The 27,845-nt window shown below is 39.8% G+C and overlaps 3 protein-coding genes across 7 annotated transcripts in view; 2 read left to right on the top strand and 1 right to left on the bottom strand.

Annotated features, from left to right (window-relative positions):
- Positions 1-209: 209 nt before the first annotated feature.
- On the top strand, positions 210-17,406 carry AP1AR (adaptor related protein complex 1 associated regulatory protein). 4 transcript variants are annotated; one of them, XM_015861963.2, is made up of 10 exons: positions 210-539; positions 5,218-5,266; positions 6,648-6,674; positions 7,515-7,540; positions 8,362-8,458; positions 9,240-9,338; positions 12,067-12,125; positions 13,218-13,291; positions 13,836-13,964; positions 15,110-17,406. In XM_015861963.2, exons 1-10 carry the CDS (start codon positions 463-465, stop codon positions 15,373-15,375), a joined length of 903 nt encoding a protein of 300 aa, XP_015717449.1. In that variant the 5' UTR covers positions 210-462; the 3' UTR covers positions 15,376-17,406. The 4 variants fall into 4 exon arrangements, with proteins under 4 accessions (XP_015717449.1, XP_015717448.1, XP_015717451.1 ...); XM_015861962.2 differs by having other exon boundaries at positions 12,064-12,125; XM_015861965.2 differs by lacking the exon at positions 9,240-9,338.
- Positions 17,407-20,939: 3,533 nt separating this feature from the next.
- On the bottom strand, positions 20,940-26,508 carry TIFA (TRAF interacting protein with forkhead associated domain). Its single transcript, XM_015861989.2, is given in 3 exon segments — positions 20,940-22,451; positions 25,994-26,086; positions 26,385-26,508. Coding segments are annotated over 3 exon segments (786 nt in total). The 5' UTR covers positions 26,501-26,508; the 3' UTR covers positions 20,940-21,874.
- ALPK1 (alpha kinase 1) overlaps positions 26,504-27,845 on the top strand; it is a 36,272-nt gene continuing 34,930 nt past the window's right edge. The window contains exon 1 of one of the 2 annotated variants that reach the window (XM_015861987.2): positions 26,504-26,582. The gene's annotated coding sequence lies outside the window, so the exon portion shown is untranslated. The remainder of the gene's footprint in view (positions 26,583-27,845) is intronic. The other variant, XM_015861986.2, reaches the window with a different exon arrangement.

Below are 27,845 nucleotides of genomic sequence, written 5' to 3'. Positions count from 1 at the left end.
CTAAATCATAAAGACCCCATGCTCCAGACATGTTTGACAGCTGTCGGTATCCGAATGGCAATTCCTGGGTTCAGGCCTGGTAATTTGAGAGGAACCATTTTCTCTTTTGCAATAAGCCGCCTACAGCCAACGGGAGCCCCGAGCCGCGTTTCTCTCCCCACACGTGTGCTGTGGAGGGGCGGGCCGCTGCCGCCCGGGGCGGTGCCAGCGCGAGGCATGCGGCATCCGCCTCTGCGCTACGGGAGCGGCGCGGCTATGAGGCCGCGGGTGCCCAGCTTCCGCCCGCCTTCTTCTCCTCCTCCTCGCCCTACAGCCGCGGCGGGCCCAGCCGGGCCCTTTGTTCCTTAGGGCAGCGGCTCCCCGCCCTTCTGCTGTGGCTGACGGCCTCGGGGCCACCGCTGGCGGCGCGACCGTCGGGCGCCGCGAGAAGGAGGAGGAGGAGCAGCCGCCGCCCAGGATGCGATGGGGAACTGCTGGGCGCAGGGCTGCTGCGGGCTGCTCCTCCGTAGGGAAGCGGGCCGGATACAGCGAGGCGGAGGGTAAGCAGGCGGCGCGGCTGCCCCTCTCTCCTCTCCCCTCCCCGGGGCGGGGAGGTGCTGGGCCCGCCCGGCTCCGCCCTCCTCCTCCGCGGCGGGAGCGCGGCTCGCCGGAGGGCTGCCCGGCAGGGCGAGACGGGCGGGTTGCGGGCTGGCAGGCGGCGGTGTCCCGTTGGGCCGGGTGTGCTGCAGGGTGGTTGCGGGGTTACCTTCACCCGGGCGCCCTCAGAGAGAGAAAAGCGTGGAGGGGGGTTCGTGGCAGCTGCCGAAATGGAGAAGGCGACGTGTTCGGGAGGATGACCTTGTGCTCCATGAGAGCCCTGCGGCGGTGAGGCGGGCTGGCACAGGGGCCGGCGGCAGGGTGATGTGAATAAACTTTACGATTTGGGCTCAGTGCGGAGCCCGTGTTTTGTTTTCCGACCACTGATTCGCGGAAAAGCAGCGTGCAAACCCGGAAGGGTGCGTGCCCTGCCGGCAGCTACTTGTCCTTCCCTACACCTGCCGGTATTCGGCTGTTCGCAGTCGCCTGGTGTAAGAACTGCTCGGTCTTGCCGACCTGAGCTCCTTACATATAGTGCGATGGAGGCCTTTGATTTCAGCCCGGCTCCGCAGGCAGGTCAGCTTGTCCTGAAGGCCTCCTTTGCCGAGGAGCTTGGTTGAGAGCGGGGCTGGGCAGTGCGGGATACCTGGATACCTGCTTGGGTTCTTGGTGCTCCCGCTGAGGGTGTGGGCACAGCTGAAGTGCCTTGTCACTGAAGTATCCATTTCTTCCGCTGTCATCTGAGGAAAAACAGGTAATACTTGATAGGTTCTTGCTTCACCCGTTGTTTTTGCTGGGTCTCTGTTTATATGGCCTTTCTAACATTCAAGATTAGCGATAATGAGTTCTTAGCTGCGTGGTCTCGTGCTTTGAATTGATTGTTTTGGTTTTGAGGCTCTGTGGGTTTGTTTGTTTTCTTTGTGTTTGTTTTTCATGCCCAGCTTCTTACTGTTAACTGACCCATTGGCATTGGGTAGGAGACAGAGTCCACAAAGATTATCTTGGCCATAATAGTAGTTCCTCCATATACCACTGTATTTTATCTTTCCCTTTGCTCCAAACTGACTGTTGTCTATCGTTTTTCCACTTACATTCTTTTCTTTCATGCTTGTTTACAATTCTTTGATTTGGGTTTTTGTGTGTGTTTTGTTCTGGTTTCTAACTGTTCATTGGTGCTTGCAGTGTTATCTCTTCCAGTGTTTGGTTTGGGTGCACGTCTGATTAAATTTACTAAGGTCATAACATAGAATTATGTTTTAAGAACTTGTTAGCTTCCTGTCATGCTCAGCCTTCCCACATTCACCAGTCGGTTTTCTTCATGCTCTTATTGAGATTACCAGCTTTCTTGACAGACATTGTCTGTTCTGATGTCTTCCACATAGTTACCCGTTTGCTGCCAGCTTGGTTTTCATAGTGGCAGACAGGAATGTCAGTGTGCAGCATTATGAGAAAGGCCATTCTCTTAAACTGGGGGCTGGGATTCAGGAGATGTTTGTAGGTGCACATCCTCAAAGGAGAAGGTCATTCTCTGTGATGGTTCAGCTTCTCTGGTGTGCACGTATTTCTTCTCTTTGTCCAAGGTCAGACTGTCCTCACCGGTGAAATAAATCTTACTGTCTGCTGTTGTTATGTTAAATGTACGTTCCTTCAGGTCATGCCTGCGGTGAAAGGTGAAAGAAAAATGGAATTGTAATGCAGAAAGCAGACTTTTCTAACTAGTGAAGACAACAACCTGTTTGGATTCCCCTTTAAACCCTGGAACTGGAATGACATATACAAGCATCATCTTACAAGAAAACAATCATCAGTGCTTCCTCTCATAGACAGGTGGCACATGTCTCAATAGACCGTTGTTTTCTGGATGTGCTGCCAGTACACAGAATAGTATCGGAGTATTAAGCAACCTGAGTATTTTCCATAAGCGCAGGGTGGGAGGGACTAAACACAGAACTCTTAAAATATATTTTTCTAAGATTGAAACTGACCAAGTTCTGCGGATCCACATTCTGCTACCAAATTCCATAGATGTGGCTACTTCTGGGACAGCGTAATGTAGCTTATCATGTTATTATTGTGATTATTGCCATCACTCAGATTTATTTTTATCCTCCAGAAATAGAACTTCATTATTTTTAGGCACTCCAGGACTTAACTGGAAGAAGTAAATTCAGAATTAAGTAGTAAACCACACAGTTTTTAGCAGGTGTTTTCAATGCCTGTGAGATTCTAATCTGTGTTTAAATACTTGGGGATTTATGTATGACTTGTTGCAATGATTCTAGAGTTCATGTTGAACACACATAGAAAGTAATGAAACGTGAAAATCTTCAGTATAATATGGTTCACCTCTCTGTAAAGGCAGAAACTTTCAGTTATTGACTTTTTAATTTTATTTTATTTTTTAGGGAGTGTCCTTAGGCTTCCTCTGAAATAGTTTTACATGAAGTAATACAATCTGCAGCCATAATTAGAAAGTAGGTCATTGCTGTTTTATCTCTGTGCTCAACCATAAGAGTTCTTGCTTCTATAGGGCTAAAAATAATAAATAGGAAGAATAAATAACATAGAACATGTAGTTCTTTACTTTTTCATCAGGGTGGATGGGGGGTGTTATCAGGCAGCAAAATGTAGCAAAATCAATTTTATCCTCAGAACTGAAGGGGGGAAACTGAACTCACGTTATGGTTTTAGTACTCAAAATGTTAATGTTTAGTAAGATTTTTTTTCTCATGCACTAAAAAGAGTAGAAACATGACTTTGCATTAAAGGCTAACAAGGTGCATAGATGTTAAGTGGATTAGAATTGGTTTCTTTAATTTGTTTAGAACTTGAAGGTTGATCTAACAGTGTTTATAGGTACAGTGGCTGCCTTGCTTTCTCCAACACTCATCAAACCCATGTGTTTCTCAAGTCTGATTCAGCAAATAAGAATTTAAATGAGAAAAGTAATAGCTGTAGGGTTTTCAGTGTTACTAATTTATTTCAGCTGAAATTGCTGTGTGTGGGGATGAAGCTGGTGTTTTCCATTTCTGTCCTCCATGAACTCAATGACCTGTAGGTGTGCTGAGATTTCAGGTCCCAGACTCCTATACAGAACTAGATCTTAGGTTATCAAGCCCCTGTCCAGAAAGAAATATGTAGCAGAGAATGTTGATCTTCCTTGAAATGTCACCACTTTGGTACGTTTGTAATTACATGTAGTAAGCTTACGCTATGTTGTCTTATTTTCCCACTGGTTTACTGTTAAATTCTTGCAACTAATCTGACTGCAGCTCCTATGTCTGAAAAGTTGATCAGGTTTTGAGTAGCCCCCTGTTGCTGTAAACTGGAACTGTATTTTTGTTAAAGAATACAAGCTCCTACAACAATTTGTTGTAACAGACTTAGTAAATCCAATTCTTAATGGCATTGAAACCTGCATGCTAAAATCTTGCACCTAAGATGCAGCAGTGAAATTACCTCAAGTGCTCCTACCACATGTCCCAGCTGTAATGATGAATTAAAGTGCCAGTTTTTCCCTGATTTCATAACAATGAATCAACTGAAGGTGGTTCCTTAGTGCCAGCTGTGCATTGAGTGGTTACAGTTGTGTATGCAAGAAACAGTTGACCAGGAGTCTACAGTGAAAAGGGCAGAGCAGGTTTTTGAAGGGCATGTCCTGACTGATTTCCAAATGAAAATACAATGGGAATTAAATGTGATATGATTAAAATAATCCATGTTTTGGCTGGTGTGTTGGTTTTAGTAAAGTGGAGGTGTGTGTTGATTGCAAGTACAGAACAATCTATTGTACAAGTGTAGAAATGCCTGGGGCCCTGGATTTATTCCTGATATCGATGAGCACTTGCAGCCGGAAACTTTGCTTTTAGAAAAAAACTTAGATGAAATGGATGTTTTACTGAAGCACCAGCATGAAAGTACTTTTGGGTGACAGCCAAACCTCTTTCATTGGGTAGAATTTATTCAGGTAATTCAATAATGTATTGGTGTTGTCCTTTATAAAAAGGGCAACATTAAGATAGATTAAGAATTAAGGAGGAGACTAATTCCCGTATAAAGTTACTGATTCCAAGTAACTATTTTTCTAGCTTAGGAGCATTGCCTTTACCTTAGTTAGGTTTTTCTCAGAGACTCTTTGTTGTTTGTTTGATTCCTTGATTTTTAATGCTTCCATGAATATGAAGGAAGAAGGTCAACCTTTAGGCTGCATCAAGCTATCAAAATTGGATGTATTGTTGATATATTGTTAATATTGACATCATACAATTATGCTACAAATACTTAAAACTCCATGATGAGCAGTGAAGCTGTTGGAAGTTGTTGAGAAGAGTGTTTTTCAAGGAAAGTGTATTAAAGAATGTGCTTAATATTTGTCAATAGTAAGTCCATCATGCTGAGAAGTGGTGCCTCCCGTTTGAGGGTGTTTATGTTTTCTTCAGTTCTGTTTGCCTCTGTACTCTGGTGTAGATTGGTAGCAATGGAGAAAATGGCTTGACAAGTCAACATATTTAATATATGAAGTATTTGTTTCATACTGAAAATATTTGAAAAGTTATTTAAACTTGTGTGACTCTTGTTTTCTTTCTGCTCTACTTGAAATGAGGATTATTCTGTGGAGTAATGCTGGGCTTGTTTTTCCAGGTCAAAGTACTTTAGAACATGTTCGACAGGAGAGCACTTCACTATAGAGGTAGGTGAGCGTTTATACTTAAATCAGGTTGGGTTTTGTTTTGGCTTTTTTGTTGTTGTTGTTGTTGGTTTTGGAAAGTAGTCGTCCCATTTTTGTTGTGTGATGTTGTTTTTTGCTTGTTTTTTCAGAAGAAATTAAGTAGAAAGAGCTTGATTTTTAGCAATACCTTTAATGCTTTTTGCTGCAGTTCAGGTACACTAAAATACTCCAGGTTATTCCAGACTGAATTGGTGCTAAACTCGATGGCAAGATTGTGGTTCTTACGATACTTGGGAACATAAACACATAATCACGCTTCATTAATCTGTCATTTGTAAAGAGTCATCTGTGATCATCTGACATGAAGTTACTGTGGTCACCTGATAGGCAGCACCAGTTCATTTTAAAGTCTGTCTATTGCTCCTTTCATCCCTGAAATGCTGGGAGCTGCTTTTTTTTTTTCCTTCTGCTGTTAGTGTGAAGTTTTTTGTTCTTGAATGCAGGGTCAGGAGTCTGGGGCAAAATAAAAAAGAATATCTGTTGGAATTTATAGTTTTATAAGTTTATAGTTCATTGTTTTTACTAGAGAAGTTACCCTTTCAACAACCTTCTTGTGAAGGGTAGTGTATGGTTTATTTGTATTGTTTGAGATTGTCAGAATAAGCTGGTTTGCTTTCTCCAAGTATTTCTTATGTTGTGAAAGTTCTAGACTTTTCAGAGATTCCTTTTACTGAGAATACTAGTAATTAATCACTGCTTTGATTTTGAGCCATGTAGGGTGTCATAGATCTGTTTTTAGCATGTAGCTTCCAGTTGTGAAAAAGCATTCCTACAGCAGCAGTATGATAGAGAAAAGAAGGTTCTGTCCTCCCCTCAAGTTCTTACACATGTTCTACTTGCATGTATACTGCTGCTATACCTGTTCTAGCAACACTGAATGCTGTGTGTATTCTAGGCTGCTTGGGGATTTCTTGGGCTTCCTATCGTAAGGTATTACATTGCTTTATTGGCCTTCAGTTTCTTATGCGCAAAGCTGGGGTGTGGGATGTGTGTTTTGTTTGCTTTTAGAATCCTGGGTAGAAAATAACCCGATGTGTTCTGTAATTTAAATACATCTTCAAATACTTTTTTTAAAGCATCACAATTGCCATGGGAAGGGAAAGTTACTTGGCACCGTTCCACTCACATTGGAGTGGGTGCTTTGGTTTTTCCAGGATGGAAAGCTATGCTAAATGTAATAATTCCTGAGGAGGAAGGTGCTTTTATAAGTAGCATTACAATTGCAGTATTACTACTGGAGTAGTATTTTCACAAGGTGCTTTAAATACGTGATTATGTGTAGTTCAGGTGTTCAGTGACTTGTTATATTGGATTGTAAATGTTGTTTACTTTTTCTCTGCAGTTTGAGAACCTCGTGGAAAGTGATGAGGTAGGTGCTTGCATCGTGTGAAACTTGCTAGTACAATGCGCTCACTTTAAATGGTTGCAAGGTCTGTATCTGTCTCCTACTTGATGCCACATTGATATTCTCAGGCTTAAATTGCTGGAGATTGTTACTTTTGAGTTTTGCTTGCTCCAGGAATATTTAATGCTTTCACAGAGACGAAAAGCTGTCATGAGAAAAATCTGTCTGGAGGAGTGTGGGAGGTAGCACTTCGTGAATGTGTTACGGATATTAGCAAGACAGAAACTAAAGAAAAAGCCAAAAAGCCTTGAAAGAGAATTTGCTCCTGTTGTCGTCCTTGTATACAGTTCAACAAACACTGTCTGTCTGAGTAGTAAATGGGCACAAATTGCTTTGCTGAGGAGCATTTTGGTAGCCCTGTGACATGACAGTTGTGGGTAAACTGACTGAAGGGTATAAAAAAATAAATAGAAGTTGGCCTTAAAACTGTGAATTTAATATAGGTTGATAATGGTGGGGAAAATGTATTTTTATTACTTTGATTTGTATTTTAAAACACAGTGAGTAGTAGTTTGATTCCTGAAATACGCGACTGTAACGTTTATTTTCACTTGGAAGCAATTATTTGTTTTACTTAGTCATCTTCTTTGGTCAATTGCATAACAAGTTCTTTTAATGTTCCAAATTAAGGGGCATAATAAGGGGTATATATAAGGGGGTATGTTTTACCCCTAGGTGTAAAAACCAACACATGGGGAGAAACCAGTTTCGTATCGTGTGTCTTCTACTCTCTTACAAGTGTTTGACTAATGGGATTTTCAGAAATTAAGGCTGCTTTTTTTTGTTGTTTCCTTTTTCCCACAGGGGGAAAGCCCAGGAAGCAGTCACAGGTCAGTTGCTGAGATTCAGGGCCTCTTTTCCTCTGCTCTGCTATTGAATTTGGAAGAAATCTTTGAGACTTCCAATCAAAACTGTCTTTTTTTTTTTTAATAAGATGCATGGATGGAATGTGTTAAACTAGCCTTGATGCTCAACTGTGTTAAAACAGTTGAGATGATGGCGGATCTGTATGAAAGCAGTACGTTGTGAAGAGTCTTTTTTTTCTTGTTCCTGACATTTGCCTTACATGGGTGTTAGAGCTGGAACTTCAATTAATTTTAACTGAACGTGTTAGTATTTACACAAGCTGAAGAAACTTAATACAGGAAATATAGGAAAACACTTAACTGCGCTTCTAGACGTTTTGAATTACATACATTTTATGGTTCTCGAATTGCAGTTCGCTGTTAGAGGTTCCAAAGAAATTATACAGCAAACCTTACAACTACTATAATTCTGGTTTGTTAGATACATAAAAGTGTGCAAGTAGTTGAAAAGGAACAAATCAGAATTAGGGGACCTGAATAAATGAGGAAAAAGAAGTAAGATTTACAAAGCAATGAAGTTTTAACCATTTGGTTCCAGTAATTGTGTTATCAAAATATGTTTTTAGGTAATACTTCTTGTAAAGATGCAAAAAATGCTTTGTAGGGGGGGGACAACGTTGTCCCCAGTAAACTGGAACTTTGAAACTCTGCTCAGAAGGAACAGGCCTAATGCACAGCTTGTTAAATTTGGATTAAAGGAGTCAAAAAAGGATGTGAAGATATATATATATATTACTTTGTCACGAGTATACAATAATTAGTCTTCTTGTGTTTCTGTCTTTTAGACCTTTGACTGAAGAAGAAATTGCTGATTTGAAAGACAGGCATTATGACTCCATTGCTGAAAAGCAGAGAGCTGTTGATATGAAACTTCAATCAGAGGTAAGTGGTTAAAATGACTAGAATGGTGTGGGTAGTTGGTTTTTTTTGTTTTTCATTTTCTTGTTTTGGTTGCTTGTTTGTGTTGTTTTGTTAAGTAGTTAAAATCAACCATGAGCATGAGATATCATTCATGTGAATGAAACAGTTGTTTTTTGTTACATCACTTGTAATTTTTCAGTCAAGGAGATACCCAGAGCATTTGCTCTACAGCTACATTTGCATCAGAGATTGCCTTTTTAATAAATTTAGAGCTCTTACTGAGATCTATTAAATGTGAACAGTCTTTTTCTTCGTAAGAAAGGCAAAATGGAAAGTGTATTTGATTTAGCTTTTCTTGTGCTCAGTTTTTTCCCAAACTTTTCTTAAGTAAAAGACAATTTGTCAGTTTTACTCCAGCGTTCTGAAGCATTTAATGGAATGGGATATAGAATACAACCTAGAAATAGTGGAAGATTTTGAATAAAGTAGCGATTAAATCTACAGTTGAAGTTCTACGTCTGTCACTGGACAGTTCATAATAAGATACAACCATTCATTTACAGCAATTCACTGCTAATTATGTTTATTCAATAAGATGTTTAGTTATCAGAATTTCTTGGGGTGTTAATTGGGGGGGGGAACTGTTAGATTCAGTTAATGGAAAAGTTTTAACTATACTCAAATTTATTTTATTTTTATTTTCTATTAGCTCTTATTTTGATTTATTGTACTTATGATTTTACTCATAGGAAGATAGATAGGTTCTGCTTTTGTTAACCATTATTATTTTGTTCATATACAGTTAGCCTTACAAGAGGAGAAGTTAAGAATAGAAGAGGAGGCTTTATATGCTGCACAACGTGAAGCAGCCAGGGCAGCAAAGCAGAAAAAGCTCTTGGAGGTGAGGGGAAAAAGACCCCAATATATATCAGAGCTTCTCTTCTGTTTCTATGTATGCAGACTTTCCTCATATCCTTTATCTGTCAGGAAATGTAAAGAAAAAATTGTTCCAGCTTGTAAATTCCAGTAGAGAAAGTATGATTTGGATCTGGCTGGGGGAGCTGAAAATCATTAGAATTGTTTGAAACAGTTTATTATCCTGAATATAGATTATTATTTTTTCATCTAGAATTAGTTTAACAGAACTTGTAACATTACAAAGAATTTACTGATCTTTAATGTAATCTATGACAGTTTTCTAACTAAAAATATTAAGCACACATTACAACCCCGTTTAGGTTTAAAAAATGAGCTTACACCTTTATTTGCACTAAATTGTTCCCTGTCTCTGTGGTTTATACTAACATGGGGATTAGTGTTTGAGTCATCTGAATTCACTGCTGATCCTGCTCTGAGCAGGAGGTTGAGTTTGGATGACCTTCTGAGGTCCCTCCCATCCTGAACTGTTTATAATTTTGTGATTTGTATGTGTAGTAGCCAAACTCCAGTAACAACTACTTAACAGTTGTGTTTATTCACTGTATCTGTGCCTGCCTTTAGATGTCTGTCTGGTAACTGGAGCTTGGTCAGGCAAAACAAAAGCTACATCTTGATTTCCTGCATTTCTGAAAACAGTTTCTGTTCTGTCTCCTGATACTGTTTATTACTGATTGTTTTCATGTAGCAGTTCAAAACTTAATATTTTCAGCATCTTAATAACCTGTTAAAGTCTCACGGAGACCTCAGGTTGCCAGAAATGTGTATGTTTAACAGAACCTTTTTCAAAGCTTTCATTGTCTGTCCACGTATAACGAGTCTGGCTGAAGTTGTAGCATGTTCAAGGCAATTGCTGCTAAACGTGTTGTTCAATTAGGAATAAATTTGTGAGTGTTCCATATTAGAGTAACAGAAAAAGTCTGAAATCTATAGAAGGTTAATGGCAAGATCTGTAACTCTAGTGTTTTGTCTGTATTCGAAAGTGAGTAATTTGAAAGTTACTATTTGCAGACTGATAGCGATGACTCAGTTTTCATCTAATATTTATATTACTAAGTATAGCTCAGATCTCGTTTTACATTTCTCTTTCTATCCCCTTGCCATTTAGGGTGGGTGGCTAGTTCTTTCTGACTCTCTTTCCAGTACCCGGCTCTTTTTTCCCCTCTATATAAAGTCAGGAGAAGTGATTTCTTCGAAGCTTGAGCCTTTACCTCATCTTTGTAGAAATTCTATGTGAAAAACACTGCTTTCCTTATCTCAGTATTTTTCACAGGCACCTCTTTTAGGTACAGCCTGTGACAGAATGCATTTATGGAGATTTTATTTTCTTTCTCTCATGTAATTAATACCACTTATTCCCTTCATTAATAAGTCCTATCCAAAATCCCAAAGCACTGTAGGGATTTCTAAGGTAGCCTTTCTGTATCTATATGCACCAAACTTATACCTTTCTTTATCAGCTAGAAGCCATTTTTTGAATATATAACTTATGGCTTTTCTATTTATTAAGTATTTTAAATGTTAAAAATGTTTTTTTCATTGAAAATATAGTTTTTCTTTAAAACTAATTTGTTTGCTGATGTTTCCCTGCTGAATGTCAGGGTAGTTTACAGCAAAAAGTTTTAATGTATGTGTATGCTGAAACTTGTGGTGCTATATACTTATGTGGCCCCTCAAAATGGATAGATAATAAGTCAAATATTATGTAGGTATATGAATTTTAAAAGTCTGTTGTTGCACACATCAGTAATAGATTTTTCTTAATATGTTTTTTTAGACCAACTATGTTGGTGCCAAGTTCCCGGCCCTTTCTTCCTGTTTACTTAAGTCTTCCCATCTCTAACCACCAATATTACATCTCTAATTCTTCTGTACTTCCCATTTCCTTGCTGGTTTCAACCTTCTTATTCTGATTCTTTTGGTAGAAAGTGCCAACAAACAAAACCATCATCTTGGGTCTGAAAATAGTAGCTGATGAAATATCTTGCATGACTGTTAATCCAGCTCAGGGTGACTGTTGGATGGAATTTAAATTTGGCAATTAAAAAAGCTTGATTTACTTAACGCTTTGTTTTTCTTTACAGGAACAGATCCATTAAGGCTAAGAATAGATTTTTTCAGAAAACTAAGCAAATTAAGTCAGATTTGTCAATAAAGCCAGCTTGGGGTTTTTTGTTTTGTGATTTTTAATCCTAGGCTCTGCCATAGTTTGTGTGGGCAGTGCTGCTTCACTGCTCATTTACCTTTTGTCCCATATTTGGTGGTATGCAGTTTTAATGCTTACATTTTTCCAGGTGGGGAAAAATACTTGAGACAAAGTTACGTTCTTAAAACTCCAACTTTAAGAAGCAGCAGAACTCTCCTTCTGTGATGTTTATTATTCCTCTTATAACTACAAAATGAATGTGTTTATCAACTTGTATCTTGCATTTTTTTTTCACTCTGTTACCACCTTTTTTAAATTGAGAGATTTCTGAAGTTGAAAAGAACATGACTTGCATGTAACTGACTCTTCAGTATCTGAAAATTTGATCTTCATTTGAATGAAAGTCAGTCTTTTCTTAAGCTGTACTTGGGCTGCTCCAAGAGCCAGGACAGTGCTCCCTTTAGTGCTGCAATTAAGAGAATGAGTATTGAGTATATTTGAGGGACTTCATTCAGCATTTTCAACCATTTGCTTCTTTTAATAGCAGCGTAGACAGCAAAGGATAACCCAGAGAACACATGCTGTTAATAATGGAGACTATCAAAGGTAAGATATAAAGTGTTATTATTAACGGTGTCTGTATTTATTCCTACTCATCTCTATCTCACACATACAGAGGGAAGAAAAAAATCAGGACTTACATGTACTGCATTCTTAAGTCAGAATTCTTTTTATTCATTGCAGTTTTGTTCACACCAAGTAGTTTCTGAATGCAAACTGATTCCCCTTTAATCTGCAAGTGCTGAGGGTAAATTGCATTCAGTAGAGCGAATGTCACTGTAGTTACCAGACTGATTCATAAAAAATATCAAACCTTCTCTCAGCTAACATCTGCCTGTCTATATATTATATATCACAGGATCAAAGTGATTCTCTCTCTATATATATATATGCACACACCTTTGTATGCATGTCTATATTTTCACATGTATGTAAAATGCCTTACTGTATAACAAAAATGTGTAATTGTAAAATGTCTTTATCCAGAACTCTTAGAAATGCACCATCAAAGTACAAATTAATTGAATGGGATCCTGAATGGTTTATATATTCTGCTTGTTTCTTCATGGATGTTGTTCCTTTAATTCTACTTACAAATTACAGAGACGTTTACTGTCAAAAGATGTTTGAATTTAGAAAAAGCTCTAGAAGCAAACCATTATTTTTGAATGGGAAAGAAAGGAGGAATAGAAGGGATATTTAATTAGATGGAGAAAATAAAATAAGAAAAGGAGCTGTGAAAAATGGGGTTTTGGACAAGTTGGAACTGGCTGCATTTTGGAAATGTGTTACAGCATTTGAATACATGAAATTAAAAAGAAAGTTAGGAATTATCCATAGTAACAGAGAGGGGAAGGGAAAGGGTGTTCTATGACATAATTCATGTGTAGCTGAAATGACAACTAAGAATTGAACAGAAGCCCAGACTCAGGAGGTATGTGATCAGAAAGAATGGAAAGCCATTCTGTGTTCATTTTGTAGATTTCAGTTAAAGATTTATGTGCTATGTAGCTTACAAGGGACTGTGAACAGTTTCTTCCTAACTGTGTGAATGGGAGGACATGTGGATTAACATCTCTTTTATGGTGTTGCTAGAGGTTTATAAAGCTAAAAATAAAACTTGCCCTGTTGTTACAGCGCTGTGACAGAGGAAGATTTTGATTCTTTCTTAAGAAATACAAAATTCCAGTATGAAGCTTTTCGAAGTAGCAGTAAGTCTTCCTTTTCTATTGTATGTCTTTAAATGTAAAGTGACTCTGAGGAGCACAGAAGTGGTATTTATTTTTTTCCCCCCACACAGATAAACACAGTTTTTAGTTTTTATTATTTTTGGAGTGAGAATTAGAATCAAACTAAATAATAATAATCAAACTTTCTAATTAAGTTTAACTGAAGATTTGGCTGCCTGTATTTAAAAATTGGACTAGTTTATGGGAAAATAAATTTATAAGCTGTTACATCATTAGTTTAATGATGGTCTGTGATAGTCACTAAGTAAGTTATTGTAGAAATCCAACCTGCAGCTTACTAAATTCTTCCATAGTTCTCATTAAGCAGTGTGACTAAATGTCATCCCATAGGATCTTAGTGCTGTTGAGTGTTTCTAAGCTACTGTGTACCCTTGGAAGTGATGGTTGAAGCCTTTTTTCAAATGGGATTTAAAGGACACAATGTAGAATGAAAACTTGATTTAAAAGTTTAGTTTTGCATGTTACGTCTCAAGCTCAAGTGTTTATGAATTTCTTTTTTATCCAGGACTTTCATCTGATGCTACAGTGCTGACACCAAACACAGAGAGCAGTTGTGACTTAATGACCAAAACAAAATCAACGAGTGGAAATGATGACAGCACATCATTAGACTTAGAGTGGGAAGATGAAGAAGGTAATTTTTAAAAGAGAACAATGGTTTAAAGCTTATTTCTAATGATATTTCTCTCCATCTGCAATGAGTAAACTGTACATAATTTTTAGGTAGAAAACTGCTTATTTTGGTGTAGGCTTATTTAAGTGTGGTTATCTGTCTAATAATTCATTTATTTGAATCCTTTAGCAAATTTTTCTTCTATTAAACGAAGCTGTAGGTAAACGAATGCCAAAATGAACTGTAAAGAAATGCTGCCCTCTTGTGAGCCAGTACCAACAGGAACAGTTTGTTCAGTATAGTTTCTCAGTTATGGAAATTGGTCAAGCATGTTTCACTGAAGTATTTCAGGAAAGTATTGTGGTAGGATTTTTGTCTTTTGGTTGATGTATTTGTTTTAGTTTGTTTTTAATGAATTTATGGTATGTCTTATGGTTCTACTGGAAACTTTGTTGGATGTGCATTCCAGATGAGTATCCCAGCTGTCCTTGTTGCTGCTGTTGCAGATCTTCCTTGTTCGTTTTAGGAAATATTCAGAAGTCTTTGTCTTTCTTTCAAAGTTATCCAAGGTTTTGGGGCTTCGCTTATTGAAAAGCTCACCATAAATAAGCTAAGATTTAATTTAAGAATTCATAGCTATATTTTTTTGACAGTGTGCATAATTCAAGTGGTTGGCACTACCAAGAGCACTAAAATGTCAAAACAGGCTTCTGAACTAGAAAGATTTAACTTTCACCAATCTTCACAGAAATAACCTCACAACCTATTTGTTTTAGTGTGAGCCAGAGGAACTGTATCTAGAACGGTGTCGTATATGCTGAAATATACTGGATTTTACATTGAGAGGTAATGAGCACCAGCAGGCTTGCACTTTGACCAGCTAACAACTTAGCTCTGAGTGTTCATCTGTTTTTGTACTTCTGAAATACTAAGTACTGAGAGGTGCCAAAAACTGCTTAAATGCAGAAATTCTTGCTTTTTCTTTTCTAATTTCTACCAGCTCATGGACTACAAAGGGGAAGCATTTTTAAGAGTTATTCATTGTGACAATTGTGCGTTTACCTGAGTCTGAATCTCTATTTGATTCTTGTGTCTTCTGTTTTAATGGAATTGTAAAGATACTTGCCTCAGTTATGTTCTTCTCATAAACGTGTCTTAAATTGCAGGCATGAACAGAATGATTCCAATGAGAGAACGCTCAAAAACAGAGGAAGACATACTCCGGGCAGCACTGAAATTTAATAGCAAGAAGACAGGAAGTAATCCACCTTCAGCCTCTGATGATTCTAATGGATTAGAGTGGGAGAATGACTTTGTTAGTGCTGAAATGGATGATAATGGCAATTCAGAATATGCTGGATTTGTAAATCCTGTATTAGATTTGTCAACATCAGATGTAAGGACATCTGATTCTGATCAACAGGACAGGTAGTGAAACTGTGGCCCTTGTTTGTGACCAAATGTTTAAAAGTGAAATAGAATGTACAAAAACATATTGCTCTTTTATAACACTGTTCCCTTCTTTTTCTTATAAATTGATTAGCAAGGAATGGGAAGGACTTGCTATCTGATCAATTCAGAATTAAGTGCAATTTTATCATCTACCTTCTAAACTTTTGTGAAAACTGGAATGATTCTATTGTGTATATTTCTGGATATCTGGATTTAATATAAAATTATCTGTGCTAATTTAAGATTCGTAGCTTGGCATATCTATATTTTAACTAGCCTTTTTTTTTTCTGGATGATGTTTCTACTGATTTGTTTTTAAAGCTCATAGTTGTCCTGAGAAAGTCTTACCTAATTTATCCAATACTTGAATATAGAAAAATATTTTTAAGAATCTGTCTTTATTTCTGATATGTGCTCTTTGATGTGGTCAGCGATTTAGAGGGTGGAATTAGCCAGTTGTAAACAAAAATATCATGCTGTGAATTGCAGTTCTCTTTGTCTGTCATGTATTTTCTCTAGCACTGTGTGTTCCTTTTACCATTTCCTTTATGTTTTTTTTTTTTGTTTTTTGTTTTTTTTTAATTATTTTATGCTAAGCACAGTTTAACATCATGGTTAAATGAATCATCGGGTTAGGTAAAATACTGTCTTCTCTAATAATGCCAGGCATAGTCAGTGTGCCTAGACAGAAGGGGGAAAAAAATAAACATTGTTTTAAACTGGAATAACCCGTTATCTGCTGGGTAACCAGGAGGACCAAAGCTTTGATTTCTACTCCCCCTTCACCCCATTCCCTTATAGGTCAACATTTGCTATTATGTGGTTTTTAAATTCTTAAGTTATGGATGACTTGTAAATCAGCCTAATGAGAACAATTATTGAAAGACAGCATTTTCTCAGTGAACTGGGAGACTGAATTTCTGTACAAAATAGTGTGTTTAAGTGCTCTAGGTTTCCTGTGCCTCTAAACTAAATGGTTAGTACTGCTAACAGATCTAGTGTGTTGTGTGACCTCCCCCTTGTTATAAGTTATTCTTTAAGGAGGGGGGGAGCAATCGTCACTGAAGAGAATATGCAAAACAGTTGTAAACCTTGAGATTTCCCCAACGTTTCAGTTAAGCCATAGTAGTCAGCTATTACTTCATCTGGCTGTCTGGTTTCTTTCCCCCTGGAAAAAAATAGTGGGGTTTAATTTCACCACTGTGGAATAAAAGCAGCACCCTGTTACGTAGGAAAAGCTGCATCATTGGAATAACTGAATTTGCTGGTGCAAGTTGCCTAACTGTTTTAGATTATCTGTATGTTGGGTTTGCTATAACGTGGTCCTCTTCTTGACAACGTAAAAAATCCTGCACATTTACATTAAATATATACATATATCAACACCGGCAAAGATAAAAATATTTTGTTGATCACATTCCATTTCTTAATTTAAATGGTAGCAATGTCATTGGAAATACTTTAATGCAATTATCTGCATTTGCAGTGCTTGTAATATGCTTTAAAAATTTGTACACATCAAATGTATATTTTTGGTTTGGCATAAGCTACTACTGTAACTTCTGATGTTTATTCATATAGTATATTCTTACTGTAATGAAGGTAACTTTCTCACAGTGTAAATAACACTTTTTTTAACCTGCTGAAACTAACTTGCCCTTTCCTGATCACTGAAGATGAGATTGACTTGTCCTGACTGTGCTTCAAGGAAGTAAGCTATAGTCCTGCTTGGAGAATGAGCAGGCATTTGGCAAAGCAAAGAAGCCTTATCTCCAACTGAAAGTCTGTACTGTGATGTGTGTGTTCTGTAGACATGGTTATTTGCATTCTGCTTTTCAGAGTTAAGTGAATCACAGAGTGACTTAGGAAATCACTCTAAATATTTGTGGAAGTGTGAGAAATGGAAAGATGATGTAAACATCTTACATGAAACAGCACAACAGTACTGTAAAGTACGCATCTCTGTACAAACTTAAAACTAATTAAACTTTTCAGACAGTCTTATGTTTAACAGTGTTTTCTGTTGTTTTTGTGATCGCTGCTTCACGCATAGTGAAAGCAGTGCATGGAGGCGAACTGTTACGTGTAACCCAAAATGATCTCTGCGTCATGAAGAAATCTGTTTGACTTTGAAATGAATTATGCATCATTTAACTTAAGGTTTTGACGAAGTTGTGTCTTGTACTACTGAATTCTGTACCCTCCCTTCCTTGGGACCTGCTGCTATGGAAAGGAAGCTCTAACAAGTTGCGATGATGGAGGACCTGAAGAACTTGGAGTGTGGAGCCCGTCTGTTAAAAAGAAGCAACTGCAGCACCGTGCTTCAAAGTAAGGATACACTTGTGTAATGCAAGCAGCATCCCTTTCCTCCATGTCTGTCCTAGCTAGTGTATCATTTTAACTGACTTGCTGTGAAAAGTGATCATCAAACTGTCTGTTTTGTACTTTGGATCACTGTAATCCAAACTGTTGGGTCTAAAGGTGGTCTTTTCATAAACTGGTGTATGAACAGTAAATTTCATTCAAGTCAGTGGGATAAAACTGTCACTCATGCAGTCAATTTAAAGGAAGGTTCAGTCTTGTTGCTCCAAAGTGATGAGTTAGTTGATGGCCAATTACATCATTTGTGAAGTATTGTGAGAATCATTTCAAATTGAGGGGTCAGACTTTGGAGGGAATGTATGCTGAGAACACTGAGTTATCTAGCCGCCTTTTCTAAAGGAAAATGGGCATTTTCTCTATCTTTCTTTTACTTCGCACCATCTTCTAAAGTGAAACAGACCCTGGCCACTGTATCATGAAAGCTGTCATAGGCTATCAGAGTATATCTTGCTAATGAAAGCAAATTATTATTAAGTTCTACAAACTGTCAGCATGTTTATTATGAAAATGGATCCTAAGTATTTCTTATCCATTAATCCAGAAAAAATAACAGTCACCTATTTTGCTGGATGTGTATCATATTCAAAAGCAGATGATTTTCAGACTATTTTCTTATACGGTGCTGTTGGTGTGCTATTGAATGGCTACATTCCTATTACATTTATTGATTTTTATACTGAGGTAACTAGAAATCATTCCTTGTCTGTCAAGCATAGCTACTTGTCTCTTGTGTTTTTTCATCTTGTGTGTTATCATGGTCTCCTCCCTCAGAATGGTACATGCAGAATTCTCCAGTGTTTCCTTTGGCGGTCACTTTAATAGGTTGGAGCTGTTGACTTTAGCGGATTAATAAAGTGTGTCTAATAATATTTGATTTAAAAATGAACATTAAATCTGCTCTTAGGTTATATGCAATCATTCAAAGTAACCCAGCCATTTCCTAAACTGTGCAGCTGAATCTCCTTCACTACGTATTGATCTGAAGGAGTTTGGCTAAACGTAATGACAGGGAGGTTTGAAAGTTCATTGAAACAACAGCTTGAAAATTTGGGCTGTATCACAGAGAAATGGAAATTGCCATGTAATTGCGTGTAATTTATCCACAGGACCAATTTTTGTGCTTGTTTTCTGGAAAGTGATGATGTTCTTAATGTTTTGGGGGAATCATAGTAGAACGGAGCCTTGTCATTGCATTCCTGGGATCATCAGTGCTGTGAGGGACTGCTGGTTCTTGACACTGTAGCTTAAGTAGAAGGCAGCTGGGTAATGGTTCCTCTAATTTTCACTTTTAAGATGAGCATCTTTATATTTTACAGGTTTGTAAGTATTAAATTTGAGATTCTTTTTGGTGGTGATACAAACTTAGAATGGTTCCCTTGGAGGCTGCTCAAGGTACGTACCAGAGGACCATAAAAACAGTTATTGACATTTTCACAACTGCTGTTACATGCCTGGTCTACAGGCCTTTGAATTCCATGGGAACGTTTCCAGTGAGCTTTTAATTGGACCTGAAGAGCTTTCAGCAGTGGCAAAGTCAGTAAAACAGTGTAGTTTGTCATGAGACAAAGCAAGCTACAGGAAGGTAAGTGCTAAAACATTGGTACCAGTGCATCTAGTCTCATTGCTCACACATGGTAATGTACTTGCTTTTTGTATTATCGCATTAAGAAGGTTTGGAAAATATTAATCATTCATTTTCCATTCATAAGGTCAGTATTTGCTGCTGGTATGCTATGGACTGTGCCACTCCATACCAGACACAGAGCCCCTCTGTTCAGCCTGGGTACAAAGCCTTCTGAGTTGCAGTGCTGGAACTCTGCAGAACAGACAAAAGATGTTCCTGAGGGTCAGCAGGTGATAAACACTTCTGACTATATGTTGCACGTGAAGAGTTACGATTGGGGTTGCCTCTTCTGTTAATTCATTTATTTTCTGTGGGTAACAGCAGAAAAGGTGTATATGAATTGTGTAGCGCTGTTTAGTGGTAGTATCAGCAACCTGGTTTTGAGGACCCAAGCAGTACAAAACAAGAACTTGCATGTCACCATGCAACCATTTAAAAGCATTCGTAAGAACAAAGCTGCTCCTTGGGAACGCAGAACACTCCCTCTTCCCTCAGACACTTGCCAAATTAGTGAACTTAAGAAATCTCATGCGTTTTATTTGAGAGGTTGATTCCACATAAAAGCTGTTAAATGTAAGAGCTTCTTGCAGAATGTGTTTTCATCTTGTTCTCTTTCTGAACAGTTTACATTTGTAGGCTATTTGCCACTCTCTCTGATTAGTAGGAAGTCTCACATCAAAAGCACATGGAAGCCAAGAAGCCGGTGGCTCCTGGAAATCTGCAGCCAGTAGCACCAGGTCTGGTGACTCCTGCTGGGTTGGTATTGTTAGGCTGAGGGGCTGGGCAATGGATAGAGGCATTGGTGCTGGGAGGTGTCAGCTGAATTTTGCATTGCACATTCAGCCTAAAGACTGCTAGAGGTGAGTATTAAAGGCTAGTTCAACAGGTAGAAAGTTTGCCAACGGGGCATTTTTTGGCAAGGATGAAACAGACAAATGAAATCCTATGAAAACTTGGGTTTGGTCTCATTGCCTTTCCCACAAACATCTCTCACTTGTGATTGTTTCCGCTAATCTTGGATTATGTTGTGGTTTTCTTGTATTGTAGTGATTAATGTGGAAATTCATCCCTAGTGTTTGGGAAGTTAAAAGGAACAGTTGACAGCCCATTAAATGTAAGCCTGGCCCCTAGGACTCTGCGGACAAATGAGTGTGGGGACATGAGCAGAGGTTTACTCTGCACTGGGTTACAGAGCTTAGAGGTTGGAAGGTAGTTTGAAGCGTGCATGGCTGGAGTGTGTTCTGCTGAACATTTAGGATAATTTAATTATTCAGTGGATGTTAATGCTTGAGGGTAAGATAGATATCTCTTAAAAGTGCTTTGTTCTGAGCCCTTCCAGTGTGTCTTTCAAGCAGTCTAAGACACTTGACTAAACAGAAATGCTAATTAACAAAAACTTAACTATAACAATATGAGAAAAACTCAACTGACAATAAGATTGTAAGAGAGTAAAGTAGGTGGGCTGCGGGGAGAGAGAGGATAGGGAGAAAACTTGCTGAAAGCATTTTAGTTAACTCTTGGAGCAGCATCGCTTTTAGAACATTGGGAGTGGATTGTCCTGGAAGTCATTTTATTCACATAAACCTTTTTACTTCATAGCTGTGGAATACAACAGATTTTACTGAACAACCAAATGCTTTATTACAAAATCTAGGTGGATCTTTACATAATGTTGTATGTTTATTTACATTCACAAACAAAAGCATCTTGCTTCCAAAAAAAACAAAACAAAACCTTATTTTTCATCTATTTAAAACCGTTAGTAAAAATCTCTGTACAAAGTTAGTAAAAACATTAACTTAAAAATGCTATGCTTACAAAGTGTTTCTAAGCTGCAAAATCTGGGAAGTTGCAACCTAGGCTTGAAAATACTGTTCAGAATTTAATGTTAAAAGTAAGACACAAAGTATAACAAATGTAGTGAGACATGATACCCCTCCTTAGCTAGCCAGTACTGAGGCTAGGACATTGTTCTGCTTGCATAAAATATGAACGCCTGCTAAATAGACCTTCTAGACATGTCACAGTTTTGAATTGAATACACTGCCATGGACTTAAGTGGTCCTTTAATGTTTCTCACATGTTTATGTAATGAACAGAGAGCACGTATGCCCTGATAAACACAGTGTCAGACACGCTGCTTCTGTTCAACGAAGTAATGTCCTGGTATGAGAAGTTGGAAAAATTTTTGGCTCAAAGCTTGTCTAGCAGCACTCATCTGAGAGTAATAAGCCAGCTGACAGCATTTGGCCTCTTGCTGCCTTAATCTTCCTCCAGGTATATATATGTCAAACCATCTCCTCCAGTAATTGGATTGAGACACGTGGTATGGCTGTATGGGAAATGGTGAGCAGAGGGACTGATGTACAGCAGTGAGAACCATTAGGTACAGTGGGTTGAGATGATCGCCTTCAGCTCTTGAAGTTGTGCAGGCTTCACGTGTTCAAAAACTCATCCAGCCTCCTCCTTGCTGCTAGCATGACTCATTTTCATCAATCTCTGTGGGGCTGCTGCCTTGGGAAGAAGACAAGGAAGGGAAAATGCCCTTCTCAGGTATGGGTTGCAGCGATGGCAGGCTCCTTTCTTGTAAGATCGGCACTTTAGCCAAGTGTAAGTGAGTCTCAAAATAATCCATGGCCTCCCCTTCTTGAATCTCTGCTAAAATCTGGTAGTCTCCAAAACAAATGATGCACTTCCAAGGCAGATCAATTTTGTTTAAGTAACCCAGTTCTGTTTGGTCTACGGTCAGCTTTGTTTTCTTGCTCATGTTCTTGATCTCAAAACAAAATTCTGAGCTGTTAAGTTTTCTGTAGAACTGCAGTGAAAACTGAATCCGAGAAACACGAGTATCCACTAAGTTATAATGGCAGACATTAGAATCACGGCCAAACTTGGCTGTTTCATCTGCCCTGACCTGTTCTCGCTTACAGAAATTCAAGCAACGAAACATCATCTTGTCTTGTTGGCAGGGATGGTAAAACGTCATGTGGAGGCATGTTGCTGTTTCTTCAGTTTCATCTTCTTCAAAGGAGGTCATGATGAAATGAGTCCTCAAAAATACAAGAAAATGTAAAGTCGCTGTATGTAATTCCTAGCAAACAGGCTGAAAGCAAATCTAGGTAAAACACTGGAACAAAGAAGTGAGAGTTGAACACACCCAATCCATGATAACCATCATTTCCTGCCACTCTGCTGAAGTCTTGGTAGGGGATCAGGTGACAGACTGCTCTGTGCTAACCCCTTCCCAGCAGTTAATCTCCCATCTGCTGCCGTGGATGTGTAACGTGTCAGAACTGTGAAGAGCACACGTGACTGTAAATTGCCTACAACTGGTTCATCGTGAGGGCCTCACAGGTAGGATTATCTCTGGAAAACATAATGGTGCTTTACAGTGACAATAAGACTGGCTCCATGGGCTTACAAAGGAGTGACAGTAGCACAACCTGTACCTCTGCACACTGTTTGACAGCATATTCCTTTGACTAGACGTCAGCCAACCTGTACAAAGGCCAACTGACTGTAAGCACTGATATTTCAAATGTGAATAAAGTAGTATTTTCTCTCTCTAAAGAGAGTTTTATGAAACCAAATACAATGATTTGATGTGGCAGTTTGTAAAATGAATGCAAAAGCTGGAATGTCAGAGACCCAGGAGAAGAACTGTCACCCATTCTGAGAATTTCCCCATAGGCTGCTGGAAAGTCCAGCTCTCTGCAGAAGCACCAAACTAAGTGCCAAAACAAATAAGCTTTACTGGTTTGTTTTTGTTTTTGTTTTTTTAAAGCTTTAGAAATGCAGCACAGAGTTACTTGCTTGTGAACTACATTCTGTTTAAAAACCTGAGTAATGGCAGTGCATCCAAATATGAATCTGTGAAGCATTTCAGGAACCACTGAAGTCTGGTCCTTTATAAGTGTTTTCCTGCACTGAAACTTAGTCTGGAGAAAGAAAAGACTATGTACTTAAAGTGGGAACCTAAGAATGAGCTTTGTTGCTAGCCAGAGAAATATTATTAAATGGCATTATTTGTAAGCTGCCATTTAACTTCAAATATACAGTGCATGTGCTCTGTGTTTCTCCTAGATCTTGAAGCTGTTTCATCATCTCTGTTCTCTGAATCACGCTGGATAAGTATTAGGATGCAAGCTGTTGTTTTATGGGCAGTTGAATCATCACTGCTCATTCTGACTTCTTGTTTGTAAGGGTATATTATACCACTGTAAATAAGTTCCAGGCACAATACGTGGTTTATCAGTATGTCCCTGTCTACTGGAATCGCTTCCTTCCCTGACCTTTAGTACAATAACAGCAGCAGTTCTAACACAGAAATATAGCAACCACAGCTTGCTTAGCTAAGTAGGCTACAAAAGTGCTTCTGCCAAGCATGGATGGTTGGAGAAATAAAAGACTTCAAGCCGGTCTCAAAGCTCACTTGAAAACCAACTTGAGCATATGATCCATGCTTTTGACAAAGATATAAAGACACTGTGGTGGCAGGTTATTCCTTTGTCATCTGTGAGATATGCTTCCATGGCATCTGCATCCATCCCTTGTTCCAGCAGTATGCCTCAACCCCAGAGAACCAGCCACAGCTCTGTGTGCAGGAGTGAAGTGTTGCTTTCTGTGCTCTGTTCTGCCCTTGGCACTGTTTCAGTCTAATAAGAGGATGTGAAATGTTACACAAGGTCAGTTTTGGCTAAAGGGAACACTAAAGGCTTTGGGGAAACCACATCATTTCATTGAGTTCACAAGTCAGTCTACAGAAACAGTTCTCTGTCTTAAGTTCTGGGCTGAGTTTGGTGCCGAATTACTGCTAAAGGTCTGTATTAGACTGTATGGCATGGCAGAAAGATTTTAAAGAATACTGTCTGAAGAAGGAAACTTCTCACAGTTGAAAGCAAAGATTTCTCCTGCAACTATAAGGTAACCCTCTGTTGTGCTGTTGTCTGTACCTCCTTTTGAGTCGATGAAGATTTTCCCTCTTTCCTTTCTCACAGTATTATCTCCTTCAGTGTACACTGCTATCCCCATTTTAAGAGACAGAAGAGTGATGCTAAGAATTAAGAACCAGGGTGCCTAACTTTAGAAACCATAGCATTCCAACTTGAGTGTTGCAACTGGTTGTTCAAGAGTGATAGCCCTACTGTCAAGCTGGAGTTCAGGGCACACTGCCTGTTTACTTCTGCAGATTAGAACATAAAGTTTCAGCCTGAATACTAAGGAAAAAAAGGTACATCCATTTTGGTTTTTTGCCTTTTGTTTTAAATAACCACCAACATCAGGTATCTAAGCATGGCTACCCTTTCTGCCTTCGGGAATACAGGCTGCAGTCATTAGCAAATATTCTACCACCAGTAAGGGATGAGGCAGGAGGCCAGCGGGCAGCAGGTTGCTTTACAGCCTCTACTCATCCCTGGACAGGTTTGTCCTGTGTGGCTGGTGTCTTAGGTGCCTAACACAGACAATAGTCCATTATCACCAAACTAATACGTATTGCACAGGTGTGTACAGAGAGCAACCATCTTCCAGGCAGGTGTTCCTCTGGGAGCTCATAACTGTGGGGTGCTCATTATCTGCAGCCTTAGTCTTGTTAGTCTGTGGTATTTGCTGTATTTACAAGGGAACACACTGAAAGTGCTGCTCACCCTCAGTCCCACACATGCACAGAGTGCCTGTGGGGTAGCACAGATCCTGCTCAGCCTTCCAGCCACCAGATGCAGCCGTTGTGAGGAGAGCCACATCCCAAAGTTTAGATGCAATGCAGCCACCTACACCACGAGACACTGAATGAAACCCAAACTGAACCTATCATCTATTGCATCTGCAGAGCTGCATGTCAGCGGTTACAGGTGGAAACCACACTGGCCTTCATTAATTCCTTCTGAAGCAGGAGGGGCATTCCACTTTCACCACTGCTTGAAGCTGTGACCCCTCCAGGCCTACTGGGCTGTGGGTACCCCAGCTTGAAATGGCAGCACAGCCACCCCTGAGTGGGCAGCACAAGGGCAGGGAGGGGAGATGCATGGGGTGGAGCTGCTCTGCGCACATGTACTGGGGTTGTTTTTCCTAAAAGCACAGGGAGCTCAGCTTTGCCTGGGGTCATCTAACATCCCCAAACCATGGCAGTCATGCTGCTGACCCGGTTTACATGCTCCAGGCTCTGCAGGTTTGGCTTATGGAAAAATTCAAGTGGTTTCAATTTCATACTCCTCCCCACCAAATAAACACTTGGAAGGGTGAAAACATTCAGTAACTACGAGGCATGTTTTCATCATAACTGGCAACATTCTAAAATGAAGCATTTACAAGCATTTGGTTATTTTCTTGTGCTTTAAGCAATGCCTTTAGGAAAGACAGCACTCACTGCTCCTGGGCTGCTGAGCAGAAAATACCTTTTTGCTAGAAGTGTGTGGCAGAGCTGCTGGCTGACAGGAAAAGGGAGCCCTTCCCTTCTTCCTTCCCTGTTTTCCCTTCCTCCCTCCCTGTTTTCCCTACTAAGCAAGGTTACTCCCACACCCGGAACTGGGGGCAGCACCCATAGCAAAAGGGTTTGAGCTGTTCTTAATCCCATGCAGCTTTGGGTCCCTCTTACCTTTGTATGTGAAGCACTGTGGCCCAAAGGTGTTGTTCTCCGCCAGGTGGGATGAGGCTCTGGGCAGCTTGATCTGGCAGGTGGCAGCTCTGCCTGTGGCAGGGGTTGGAAATGGGTGGTCTTTAATGTCCTCTCCAACCTAAGCCATTCTATGGTTCTCCGATAAGTACGGTGATCTTCAGCTCAAACGAACTGTTTGATTTGCAGTTGCCTTTATTTACCCAGTAAACAGGTAAATCACCTGCAGCTTGATAAGTTATTTAGCAACAACCCTCCCACTATAGCTTTTATCTGCACTCAGTGTCTCTGCTGCCTACTACTCAGTGTCGCCTGCTGTCACTCAGCTGGCTTTGAGAGCAGAGAAGCAGAGGTCCCACCACCACTCACTTACCAAGTGCTGGGCTGCCGCAGGCTGGCTGTGCACACGGTGGCTCACTGCCGTCTGGAAAGCCTGGGGTTGTGCAATGCTGCCTGTGCTGCTTCTTGTAACCTCTGCCAGCCCCTCATTTCCGCATACAGCCTGTTTACAAGGGCACGGCACAGTGAAAGCTTCCCCTGTGAGGTTATTTTACTGTCTAGAGAGATTGAGGTAAGTCCACGCTCTTCCTATTTATTTTTGCCTAGAAGTAGTTAACTACCTCTTTCCCGGTAGTTTATCAACTTAATACTATGCTACGTGACTTCATTTAGGTGCTGGCTGGGGTTGGGTTTTCTGCTTTTCTCTAAGCCTCGCACTGGCTGAAATGCTGCCAACTTCAACAAAATGACCTTGGCCTTCCCCTTGGAGTGAAAAATCCCCAGCACTTTCTGCTGCTTGGTTTACCAGAGTTCATTGCTGCATTACATTAACTTTTTTTTTTTTTTCTCCCCTCCAATTGAAATTCCTTTAGTTGAAAGCGAAACTGCAAGTAGTTGCGCAGCCAGGCAGCGTGGTGGGGTAGGACCAGGGCCAACCCTTCTGCTTTGTGGTGCCCATGCAACCAACTTCTCCTTTGGGTTTTTCCAGAACTTCTGCAGCTCTCCCCAGAAATGCTTTTGCTTTCTGGAGGATGAACGTGAGGTTTGACCATACAGCCAGTCCCTGGATTTCAAGGACCATGTTGGAGGTAGAAGTGGTTTGGAGCTGTCCTCTTCTCCCAGGGCAGCCTGATTTTCCAGCACTGTATTCATTACCTTTCCAGTCATAAGGGAGGAGGACTTACTGAAAAGCTCTGTTCATTATAGTGTAATGGTTCCTGCTTCCGTGCAGCCAGCATGGATTCTCTCTTGCTTCCAGTTAGCAGACTTATCTGCCTGGGCTAATTATGTGTAATGACTAACTATGGGAGGCTGTAATACAGAGGTGCGTTGGGATTGCTTGACGTGTTGTCTTTCTATAGCTTTGGTCTGATCCTGAGGTTTCAAGTAAATCCACATCCCAAACAAGCAAACTGGGAAAAAAAAAAAAAAAAAAGAAGAAAAAAAAATAGTAGGAACTCTTGTATTGCTTTTAGTCATTATCAGTCTGGGAGAAGCTGAGGGTTACTAAAAGCAAACGTATCTCCTTCTATTTTTAGATTCATAGAATCAGAATCCTTAAGGTTGGAAAAGACCTCTCAAATTACTTCATCCACCTACTACCAATATTTCCCCACTAACCCGTGCCCCGCAGTACCACATGTCCACGGTTTTTGAACACCTCCAGGGTTGTGTGAGTCCACCACATCCCTGAGAAGCCAGTGCTAATGCCCAAACACTCTTCCTGAGATGGAATTTTAAGGCGATTCATGTTTGTGTGTTGTGAGTTGGTGAGTGAAGGGTGACTAAACAGGAAACCTCCCTCCCCAACAAGCTTTGCGAAGCTTCAGCAGCG

Source organism: Coturnix japonica, chromosome 4, assembly GCF_001577835.2.
Source record: "Coturnix japonica isolate 7356 chromosome 4, Coturnix japonica 2.1, whole genome shotgun sequence".
NCBI lineage: Eukaryota > Metazoa > Chordata > Aves > Galliformes > Phasianidae > Coturnix > Coturnix japonica.
The sequence above is the reverse complement of the archived record's forward strand: the minus strand, read 5'-3'. Positions and strand labels throughout refer to the sequence as shown.

What these genes read in the sequence shown, in the direction of transcription:
- AP1AR (XM_015861962.2), top strand. Translation starts at nt 463, where the DNA reads ATGGGGAACTGCTGGGCGCAGGGCTGCTGCGGGCTGCTCCTCCGTAGG. An exon ending in CGGATACAGCGAGGCGGAGG is followed by an intron (nt 540 to 5,217) that starts GTAAGCAGGCGG and finishes TTGTTTTTCCAG; the next exon opens with GTCAAAGTACTTTAGAACAT. An exon ending in ATATGAAACTTCAATCAGAG is followed by an intron (nt 8,459 to 9,239) that starts GTAAGTGGTTAA and finishes GTTCATATACAG; the next exon opens with TTAGCCTTACAAGAGGAGAA.